This window comes from Helicoverpa armigera, chromosome 22 (assembly GCF_030705265.1).
Source record: "Helicoverpa armigera isolate CAAS_96S chromosome 22, ASM3070526v1, whole genome shotgun sequence".
Taxonomy (NCBI): Eukaryota; Metazoa; Arthropoda; class Insecta; order Lepidoptera; family Noctuidae; genus Helicoverpa; species Helicoverpa armigera.
In genome coordinates, this window is record NC_087141.1 from 5,580,172 (window position 1) to 5,592,562 (window position 12,391).

General features: G+C 35.9%; 1 protein-coding gene across 2 annotated transcripts in view; it reads left to right on the forward strand.

Annotated features, from left to right (window-relative positions):
• The window catches only part of LOC110380738 (fatty acid synthase), a 51,903-nt gene that overhangs the window by 6,564 nt on the left and 32,948 nt on the right, over nt 1-12,391 (forward strand). For both annotated transcript variants that reach the window (XM_064040328.1, XM_064040329.1), the window contains exons 4-7: nt 5,195-5,315; nt 8,194-8,397; nt 9,358-9,474; nt 9,777-9,940. In XM_064040328.1, coding sequence (XP_063896398.1) covers nt 5,195-5,315; nt 8,194-8,397; nt 9,358-9,474; nt 9,777-9,940 — 606 coding nt within the window. The remainder of the gene's footprint in view (nt 1-5,194; nt 5,316-8,193; nt 8,398-9,357; nt 9,475-9,776; nt 9,941-12,391) is intronic.

Genomic DNA, 12,391 nt, shown 5'->3' on the forward strand with positions numbered 1-12,391 from the left:
CACTTTCATGTTCATAAAACCACGTATTTCTAACTGAATTATTGTATTCATAATTTCCTTGTTCGAATTATGCGCTGACTCAACGATTTTCTTCTTATAACTTGACATAACGCCTTCCAAATTCATACCAATGTTCGTTTCGGTGTAAAAGCAGCCCCCCACTTACCCACAATGCGTATTTCGATCGAGTGCTACCTTTCTTTGGCACCAATGAGGCCAATTTGTCGGTACCACGAGTCAACCACTCTGATTCATTAAATCCGTCAGTGTAGCTATTTCTCCACCTTTTTACCGCTTTTTGAACCCTTAAAATGCTATTACGGGGTATTGGTAAAATATTGGGTAGCATATGGGTTTTTTGCCTTATTTAAACATGTTGAAATTCTATATTGTTGATCGTCCCTTTGGGTATTGGCTGATATTTCGTATAATATGCGAACTAGGGTTTTACAATTTTGAATAAATACCTACATATTATTTATAGAGTAAGATGCATCATGTAAAGGAGCTTTTAGGCAGGTCATGGTGTCAATATTTAATGTTTTAGGTAACTGAGAACTGCCTTAAGCATGGCATCTAAAACAGGTGTTAACTATAATTTACAGTAAAATAGGCCGGTATCATCTCTTTAGGTAGTATCTTGGAGGTTATGAAAAGAAGAAAACTACATCTTTTACATTCAAATTCTTCTAATTATCACTCCACACTTTAACAACGTACTTAGTAATTCAAAACAGATTGTACCGCTCATAATTTGCGCAGCAGTTTGCCAACTGAAGTTAGTTTCAATTAGCTGGCGAAGTTTTCCGAGCCAATTACAAGTTTAATCATAAGTAGCAGACCAGACCACGGTAGGTATAGCTAGCTCTTTATTTACTTTGATATCATCATATATTCGCTCACATCATTCTCGATCGAAGGATCGAGAAGTGTGGAAGCGGGATGGGGAGGCCTTTGCCCAGCAGTGGGACATTATAGGCTAGTAATAAAATAATAAATAAATCATCATATAATAGATGATGGAAAGTAAATAGCTCCTACTAAATGATGTAAAAATGTCTTATTTTTAAGGTCTAGAATCTTAAACGTAACTACGTCCTGCCCTCAGTTTTACACGCGGCCTGAAAGAATTGCTTCCTGCGTGTAGATAAAATATAGCCTTTAGGTATATTATTCTGTTATAATATGAGCTATATTACTGCCACCTTTAGCAGTTTATGCTTGAATGAGGAACAAACATTAACACATACAAACTTGGAATATTAGAATTACTTTTGTTTACCTAGCCTGTTACATACTTGTGAGCTTTTCCACACAAATGTATCCGTAAAAACAGTGAAGATCTTATTGCAAATAATATTTTAATGTGTTCCTACGAGTCTTTATTTATTCAAAAAAGATAAACAACGAAAATATTTTTCTTATTTAGCTTATCCATCACGCATAAGCAGATAAAAAGATAGGCTTACATTCGCAAAACACAAGCGCAAATATTTCTTTGATGCATCATTAGCATTCAAAGAAACAGGTGGATCTCATTAACTTCTTGTTCCAATTACGGCTAAAATTCTTCCAAAGAACATTGCCTTCCAAAGAACCCGCAGAATGCAGACTAAACAGTCGGCCGACAATTGGTCCTCCGGTTACAAAATCGTGTTAGTTACAGCCTTTTTATCGTCCCACTGCTGGGCACAAGCCTCCTCTCACGCGGAGAAGGATTGAGCGTTAATCACCACGCTTGCTCAATGCGGGTTGGTGATTTCAGACAAAATCGTGAATTCAATCAAAGTTTTTAATCAGTCTGTTACCGGCCAAATACCTGATCGTTGTTATGTGCGTACTACCATTCATTTCCATACAGATTTTTGAGCCCTAACAAATTGTCGGCCGACTAAAAGTTTGTAGGGTGTATGTTAATTTTCATTCGTTCTTTTTGTAAATTCTTATGTTGGAGATCGCTATCAGATTATGTATGGTGCGTTGACTAAAGAGGATTTACTAAATAAGAAAAAAAGGCAAACGATATTAAAATTCAAAATTGGAAGGTGACTGTTTGAACGTGCTTTTTTATGTTTTATCGTTCTATGTACATTTGATTTGAATATGGTGGTCAATAGGTAGGTAGGTAGACATTTAGTTTTGCTGATCTTATCCTGCCATACTAGATACCCATATATAATATACAAGATATGAGTTCAACTATTCTAAAATTTAAGACAGGTATGTACAATTCTCGTAACTTAAAGCTTTAGTTTCATAAAATAAGCTTTTCTGCCTCAGATCATGAAACCACGTGTGTCAATATAAAAAAGGAAAATCCCTTAATAGCCTTATCACAAGGAAACATCGCACCCATAAACAAATTTACCGACACCCAAAAATAATGATTCAAAGTACTAAAAAGTGTTGTTATCTAAGGCACAATAAAACAATTGAAACCGTCATTTCTCGAAGCAAACCTCCGTTATCTTCTCATCCATTAAAAGTTTCATTCCGCAGAGTAATTATAACTCAATATTGCCTTTTGCGACAGCCCCAAGAATTCAAATTTGATAATAAAACTTCTGAAGTGGACTCGATCACGTAAATTTCTTTGGTAGTTCGAGAAATTGAAGGTTTGTGTGGCTTTTTTTTATTGGAGATAAGTCAGTTTGTCAATCTATCGAAGTAAATTGTGTAAGTTTTTTGAACTAAATATTTCAATTTTAAGGCTTTATTATGGATATCACTACTGTTTCATAAGCTACAAAGCACAAGTAAGATTTGGCAATATGTATTTTGGCGCCCACGCTGGCCACTTGTTGGGTGCCAATAAAAAATGTTTGTCTGACTGATTACATACATGTAAGCTCATTAAAATAAGAAATAATTAGACTCTTTGAAAATACTTAAGGGCTAGTCCTATTCTCTAAAATCCTGGGCTCATAATAATATGTTACCAATAACTGTTAATTTTAGCCTTGTTATCTAAAGAACGCTAACTAGAAATAGACTCAAACCACAACAACAGAATCAAATTCCAAGAAAACAGCAGAAAATAATCCTAGCATTGTTATAGAACAATCATCCTCCGAGCCTTTTTCCCAATCATGTTGGGGTCGGCTTCCAGTCTAACCGGATTCAGCTGAGTACCAGTCTTTTACAAGAAGCGACTGCCTATCTGACCTCCTCAACCCAGTTACCCGGGCAACCCGATACCCCTTGGTTAGACTGGTGTCAGACTTTCTGGCTTCTGACTACCCGTAACGACTGCCAAGGATGTTCAATGACAGCCGGGACCTACAGTTTAACGTGCCATCCGAAACACAGTCAATGGTGTCTAAGTTATACTTAGAAAGTACATACAAACTTAGAAAAGTTGCATTGGTACTTGCCTGACCTGGGATCGAACCCGCGCCCTCTTACTCGAGAGGTTGGTCCTTTACCCAATAGGCCACCACGACTTTCATTGTTATAGAACAATACGTTTGTTTATTATACTAGAAACCAAAGTCCCAGCTTGATTCATATCAAAATATCTAAGAGACTATCATGACATAAATAGATTACCACATGACAGCTGCTGAATTATTCACAAGCTAAGATACGCATTACCTCTAATACTTAGAATATTGAACCAACTGGAGCCGATATGAGCACACATCTCTATGAGTATCCAAGAAATTGCATACACGGTGGCAGCGCGACCAATAGTGACAGCTCACTCATGCATTTTCGATCCCATTATTATGCAAGCACGAGACAGGACACACAAAATCATAAAATCGACACTGTAGTATTCGTCCTACCTGTATCTCTGTAATTAGGTACCATCGGATCTTAGTCCCATTGATACACTCTCAAAGTTCTCCTCCATAGATTATTGAGAGAGGTTTCTCCAACTGACCATAGTATATGAGATGAGCCATTTGAGTCTATGTATTCAACGACCTAATTATGTACCTCTATATACAAGCAATTATGGACTTACGATTCGTAATAATTGTTGCTCGATTAATAAGTCAGAGAGGATGATTAGGTACGGCGTATCCGGTTGATTAGTGCTCTAAGAATTAGTACGAAATATTCTGAAGTATTCAATAATCCTTCTGAGGGAATATCGACAGGAACTGATAAATGAGAACTTTGATGGCTATTACTAAACAGATAACATGATAATATTTTCGATATTTTCAGTTTTAGTTTTGTGAATAAATATTTTGTAGATTGATTTATTTGTTGACATTTATTTTTGACAGCCTTATTACTCGTAAAGCTTTTAATGTTAACATGCTCAGAAAATGAAAACGCAGAATTTTAATAGCTTAGTAAGAAATACAAAACATACCTTTGTAAGTAGGTACCTATAGCCAATTGCTGTATATTGATAGTCATCTCATTTTTCACATTTATTAGTTGTAAAATACTTATTATTTACAAAACAAGTTCTAGATCTTACTTCATAGACATTTTCCCAATAATTTGTCTAATTTCACTTCGACTTTATCCAAACCCTACTTATATTTCAACATTTTGTGTCCTATAAAAACGGGGATATTATTTTACGTTGTAAAATAGCTTCAGAATAGACTGTTACTTAATCATTTTTGACGTTAACATGACAGCTGAATAGAGTTCCTCTTTATCTATAACTTTATGCGAGTTGCATCTTTAATTAATGAAGTAGACATTTGGTAATCTGAGGTGTAACTGAGCTAGGTAGAAAGTCCCACTTTTCAGTAAGTGCAGTAAAAATGAAGGTATGAAAAACCTTTTCAGAATAGCATGGATAAATGGTGAAATTAATGTGGTAGACACCGGTTATCTATTTATTAAGAAGGGGGTTAGATAAAACCGTAATTTAAGTAATAATAGGTAAAAGAATATAGATATTTATTTATTTTAATGAATTTTTTTTGCAAAATAATTTTAGTTGGAAATAGCATTGTAAAAAATATACTTTAAATAAGAGTGTATGTTTTTTATAGCGAGTTATATTTTTGAAATAGTAGATATGGTAAGAAAGAATGTTACTTGTGAGATGACGGCAGATAGAAGAGTATGGAAGAAGAAAATGTTGCGCCGACCATAAATAAAATTGGGATAAGGACAGGAGGATGAAGATGATGATATTTTTGAAATAGTTTTACTATGAACTTGTATTATGTTATATTGTATTATTTGGTGTACTAAATATGATTATTTTGTTCCTTAGGTGTGAACCCCAAAGAGCTTCGTGACACGAAGACTGGTGTGTTCGTGGGCGCCTGCTTCTCAGAGTCAGAGAAGACATGGTTCTACGAGAAGATGCAGGTCAACGGCTTCGGTATCACTGGGTAAGTTAGATAAGAATGTCTTTTATTCTTCTGTATCATTCAAATAAGGGGTCACCCAAAGATATTGCAGTAATCGCCAAAAGTAAGCTAAAATCTCAAAGATTTTTTTAACTACTTTATGCTGTGATACTTCCCATACTTTTTCATACTTCGCTGTCGAAAGCGTCACAAAATAAATAAAAGCGTTCTGTGGCCAGTTGACCACAGGATAGTTTTTATATTTGAAAAATAATAAATTGCTCACACACTGCTATTTTAGTCTCGATTTCGGGTTATTTCAGCAAAAAAATATATTACCTAAATTGAAGTAAATGAACCTATGGGATAAAATGTAGCTATAAAATCTGCAAACGCTAAGAGTCATAATTATCAAAAACTGAATAGCCCAACGTAACAACAAAACAGCCACTAAAATTAAAACGTTCGCCCACATAATCATTAAATTCATTTCAAATGGCCACGATGCAACTACAAAATGCAACTTCGCGCCTCCAACTATATCCAACAGTAATTATTACAATTGCTGCGGTACAAAAGCGTTTAAAACTTGTCATAGTTATTTTACACAGTCATTTTGTTATTTTCTTTGTTAAGTTTTAACTATGGCCGTAGATTTTTAAAGCGTGAAAACTTTAACTCTGTGATAGTAATGGTATGAAAGGAGGTTACCTACTTTTAAAGTAAAAATGGTTTCAGAATTATTTGTTACACTTTTTGACAAATAAATCATCATCTTCTTGCCCTGTTCCCAAGTCATTTGGGGTCGGCGCAACATGTCTTTTTCTTCCATTCCTCTCTGTCAGACGTCATACTATCATCCACTCCAGTCTGCTTCATGTTCTCTTTCAGGCAATCAATCCATCTTTTCCTCGGTCGACCTCTGCCTCTCCATCCTTCCATTTTGACAAATAAATAAATAGAACTGCCGAGCCTTTTTCCAAACTATGTTGGGGTCGGATTCCAGTCTAACCGGGTGCAGCTGAGTACCAGTGCTTTACAAGGAGCGACTGCCTATCTGACCTCCTCAACACAGTTACCCAGTTAGTTTGTTAAATTGAAAATAAAATGATTATGTATAAATAAATTAAACTTGTTTATACGAATTATTAAAACTGTACGTCAATAAATTGTAATTATGTTTAATCAATGTTGTTGTGTTGCTTGGTAACAATGGAAGGTCAATTGAAAAAAACCGGCCAAGTGCGAGTCGGACTCGTGCACGAAGGGTTCCGTAAATTACAGTTAAATCAACCTATCTCAAAAACTATAAGAGATACTTTGATCAAACCAAAAATCGTTGAAAGAGTTAATTAGCATGCATCACCTCTATTTTTTTTAGAATTTTATACCCCGTAGTTATAAAAATAGAGGGGGGGGACATACTTTTTACGACTTTGAGAGCTGATATCTCAAAAACCGTTCACTTTAAGAAAAATGTTTTTTAGAAAACTTTATATCATTTTAAAAGACCTTTCCATTGATACCCCACACGGGTATGTACATCGAAAAAAAAAATTTCATCCCTCAGTTACATGTATGGGGGGCCCCACCCCCAATTCTTTTTTTTACTATTTAGTGTCATATTTTTGTAGCGGTTCATACAACACATATTCCCATCAAATTTCATCACTGTAGTACTTATAGTTTCCGAGTAAATCGGCTGTGACAGACGGACAGACGGACAGACGGACAGACGGACATGACGAAACTATAAGGGTTCCGTTTTTGCCATTTTGGCTACGGAACCCTAAAAACATATTGTAGTCAACGTGTTTTCATCAAGTAGTCGGCCCACGGTTTCATAATGGAGTTGCATAGCTTATCTACCTCTGTATCCACGCCAAAGTTCGTACTAAAAGGCTTTGCCGTTTTACTGCAATAGCCTAATATACAAACAAATGAACTTAATTAGGCATTCTTCATAAGCATTTGCTAAGATTTGTAGATCTATTAATGATTATATAAGTACCTGATCTTTTCGTAATAATTTCGTATTCTTAATATTAGCTAAGATTTGTAAATCTTATTATTGGTATTCCTGACCTTTCCGTATTTACACGTAGCTAAGGTATGTGGGCAATATTCTAAACTTCCGAATATCTGTCGAGAAGCGATTGACGAGTAACTTGATACGCAATATCAACTCCCAACACGTTATTGCGTTCCGTGGCTATACATGGGATCGCGATCATAGTTCCAATCATTATAATATTTGATGTCATTTTCGAGAATTTACATGTACCAGTCATTATCACATAGATTTTAGTAGAATAAGCTCAACAATAACTGCTTGGGTTGACCTGAAATATAATAATTACCTACGGTATGACCTCATAATTCTTAGAAAATATTCCTATGAACATGCTCAAATGTTCTTGAATACTGTCTCAAGTAGTTAAAGTTGAAGCTTGACAAATGGCTATTGTAAAATAAATAGAACTGATAAAAAATTACGATTTCAAAATATACTTGTTAAAATTTCTTGAAATTTAAAAAAAAATGTAAGACGAGGTTATAAGCTCTTCTCAAGAGTAATTTCTTTACCTCCTTGATTCACAACATATACCACAGACTTAGTAAATAATAGAGGTATTCTCATTTCAAACCTGGTATCCATCATCCATATGATATCCTACTTCCACATTACCAATTTATCTATCATCTAACCAGGTCATCATCCTCCAAGGCTTTTTCCCAACTACGTTGGGGTCGGCTTCCAGTCTAACCGGATGTAGCTGAGTACCAGTGCTTTACAAGGAGCGACTGCCCTATCTGACTCCCTCAACCCAGTTATCCGGGCAACCCAATACCCCTTAGTTAGACTGGTGTCATCTAACCAGGTGCTTCGACAATATTCTTATTTTACTCTTATTTCCAGATGTTCCCGTGCCATGTTAGCGAACCGTATCTCCTACTGGCTAGGAGTGACCGGTCCCTCATACACCGTGGACTCGGCTTGCTCCAGCTCTCTGTATGCCTTGGAGCACGCCTTCAGAGCCATCCGTGATGGCCACTGTGATGCTGCTATTGTGGGAGGATCCAATTTGTGTTTACATCCTTATGTGTCTCTGCAGTTCTCTAGGTGAGGAAATTATATGTACTTACATAATATTGATTTTAGTGGGAAATTTTGCTTAAGTTATGAGACTGTATGATAGGTTAAATATACATATTTATGTAATGTAAACTCTCTCTGCTTTGAGAAAAGCGACTTTAGTACATGAGAAAATAACACTTCGTGTGACTTTAAAGTGTCTACCAAAAATACTAAAACGAAGTATGCATGTACAAAGTTTCATTATTTGATCAATCTTGAAGTTAATTTTTTTATAACGTTCTGATTGACCAAACAAATTACCATAATAATCATTTAGAATGATTTATTTTGTTGTTACAATATAAATGGTATGCAAAACAATTGCATTATTAATAGACCAACTCAAAAATGCATCTCACAATAGACACTCAAAGTCAACAAACGCAAAAGGGTACCAACCCGTTTCACCAGTTTAAAAGGTTCCATTCTCCTTTGTATGTACAGGAAAATAGGTACATTAAAAAATCACCGAGTGACCGGAAAAGTCTGAGTGGTGCAGTTCTTCCTGACTAAGTAACGTTAATGTAGTTTCACCGTAACCTGGGAACATTATTTATTAACTGGTTTTTGCGCCGAGTTGGGAGGCGTCGCGTCGAGATAGTCTGCAGATGTTGAGAATAAGGAATGCTTTTTGTGTTTTGTTTGGGTTTGAGTTTACTTAAGTGTTTAGAGGTGCAAAATCGTACTATCCTATAGTTTGACTGGACTGTTTGTTTAGTTTGGTTTCATATTATGGCTGGTATGATATCGGCTGCTATTAGGTTTTTATGTAGATGAAAGAAAAATATTTTAATGATGGAAACTGCTCTCACTAGGTTTATCTTCTAATGATATTTTTGCACAATTGGCTTAATAAAGTCTTCTAGAACTACCAAAAATACCAACATTTCTAATCTGCGTCAGAAGTCATGTTTAAAATTATTTTAATATCTGTTTCTATCCTAGGTTGGGAGTGTTATCCCCCGACGGTAGGTGCAAGAGTTTCGACAACAGTGCCAACGGTTACGCGCGATCAGAAGCCATAGTCGTCGTCTTCTTGCAAAAGGCTAAGGATTCCAGGAGGTAAGCGATTCAAAAGTAATCTGAAACTTCCGAAGATTTTCTTGAATACATTAGAAGAACTATTTAAAGTCTGTTTTCTATCCCGCCAACTATCTTATTTGGTTGCGACTTTCATCATCACATGGGACATCAAAGTGTTCTCTTTCAAGAGATAAATTCGATTGTCTTGATATGTACCTACATTCAATTAATGTCTGTTGCATTGGATCCTTCACCGTTTCAATTCGCTTAAGCAATCCAAGATCAGTATCAAAACCTAGTAGCTACTTAAGAAATGTCTCAAAATCCATTTCATCCACCAGGGTATACGCTCAACTCCTCCACGCCAAGACCAACTGCGACGGTTACAAAGAGCAGGGTATCACATACCCGGCCGGTCACATTCAGAAGCTTCTCCTCAGCGAGTTCTACGAGGAGTGCTCCATCCCTCCTCACATCTTGGAGTTCGTTGAAGCTCACGGCACAGGTAAGAAGATACTTTTATACACTTGATTCAGCCCTTGAATTTGTGTACCTATGTCTAAAAGGATCTACGTCGCGCTGTCGCATAAAAAGATACTTTCTAAATAACATCTATTTTCACACCAAATATCTGAATTGGTTTTAGGTTTTAGAGTGCAAGGAAAAGAAACAAACGAGAATACTCACTTTCGGGTCTTTTTATAAGTAATGTTTCAAAAAATTACCTCGTTCCTGATGATTTTTGTAAACTCGTGCTACATAGTCAGTTAATTTTTAGTGTATTTCGGTGCCAAGATTCCATCTCATTACTTTAATATTAGACAGAACAGGTGATGAAGCTTAAGACTGTCCATTATTAAAAGCAAGAAAATTAAAACATTAATCTTTGTCAGAGGCTAGATATACAATAAATCATTTTTTTAACACAAGGAACATTCAAAAACTGAAAGACCTTTTTAATAAATTGCAAACCAACTTCGCCTGCTCTGGTAAATATCTTTGCTAAAAGTCACTAGGTACTTTACTAACCAGTAGCAATTGCTAGGAATCCTACGCCTACGGGGGCCCCACACCTATTCTAAATAGTTCTACAAGTCCTACACTAAGGAACTTATATTTCTTTACCGCTGTTTACTTATCTTTAGCAGGAAGCTAAAGCTAACTAGTTTTGGCGACTTAACCCCGGGGTCAGTTTATTATTAGTACTCTCAATTGAAGTGAACTAAGCACCTAAATAGTCCGCTTTAGAGCGGTTGACCGCTGTAATTCCACCGGGCTAGATTGAACCCTTTGATATTTCGGGCACCGATCTAAACTCCGACCTTTATCATTTATTAAGGACTAAATGGCATTCCGTTCTAATTTATTGCCCGAATTGGAGGCGGTAGTAAAAATATTGGCGAGCGTTTTGTGCTGGTTGGAGAGTTATTTAGGACCAAATATGTTCATGTAATTGACGGTATAATGTATTTAAAGAATAGCAAATGCGAGTTGGTACACTACTCTCCAATATTCCGTTTAATACACACGTTAAATTGGATCGAGGCTGTCATTTGAACATCTTTGGAAGCCATTAATGGTAGGCAGTCGCTCAATGTAAAACACTTGTACTCCACTGCATCACGTTAGATTGGAAGGTGGTGAATGTTCCGGTAGTTAATCAGAACTACAAAGAAAATACAACTTTAAAAATATGAAAGCTCAACTTAGAAAACAAACGCCCCGGCAAGCCAGTTCATCACCCTCGCACTGAACACCTTATTAGTCACAATCCAGCAATTTCACAAAACTTTCAAGCATCTGCATTTTTAAGGTTCCGTACCCAAAGGTTAAAACGGGACCCTATTGTTTTCGCTCCTCTGTCCGTCCGTCTGTCACCAGGCTTTATCTCATGAACCGCGATAGTTAGATAGCTGAAATTTTCACAGATGATGTATTATTGTTGCGCTATAACAACAAATACTGAAAGCTAGAATTAAATAAATATTTTGGGGGGCTCCCATACAACCAACGTGATTTTTTTGTCCGTTTTATAAATCAGTACGGAACCCTTCGTGCGCGAATCCGACTCGCACTTGGCCAGTTTTTAAAAAAAAGAAACCTTCACATTAACTCGGCGAGCGAAGTGAGTGAAAACTTGGAGAGAAAAATGAAAAAAAAAGGAAACAGATAAGAAAACTTGGAGCACAGCTAAGGGCACTTTCGCAAAGTGAAATTAAAATGAACTATTGTTTACAGCACAAAGAAGTACTGTATACCTTTTGTGACAAGCTTTTAATACAATACAGAGGTGAAATTGTAATTGTGTACGCGATGAGAAACAATGAGAACGGTTGTGGCCTAGTGTCGGACCGAAATTATGTAATTTGGTGTAAAGTTGAGCTTGCCAGACTTTGCCTGACGAGTTTTGTGTTACGAATCATAATTACGCAAAAACATCGAATAAAAATTGAAAGACACAATGAAAAATGCATCAAAATACTTACCAATAAGACGTAATTTGTTTTAATAGAATTAGAACTGCTTCTGAGATTTCCAATAACACTTATTTTATACCATCTTCAAAAATATTCACATAAAAGTTAATTTCACAAGATCGCTTCCAAAAAAGGGACAATAGGTACAAACAGCCTTTTTATAACCTTTTATTTACCTAAACCGATGTTTTTCTAAAAACCAGAAATTGAATCTCAGAATACAGCCCATTATAGCTCTAAAAATATTTCTATAAGCACGAACAAACCCAAATGTTTCTTCAAAACGATTATTACCTTCAATAAAGGTTATTGTATCAACGAAAGTACTTATTTAGTGAATCTTTAAACTAAAATGGCCACAGGTAGAAAGTAAATAGAAACAGTAAATTAATATAAAGTATGTTTGTTCACTCTCTTTTCATATTTACACTTACTGTTGACTCATTAATAAATGAGCTACAGGACGTGAAATCTCAACC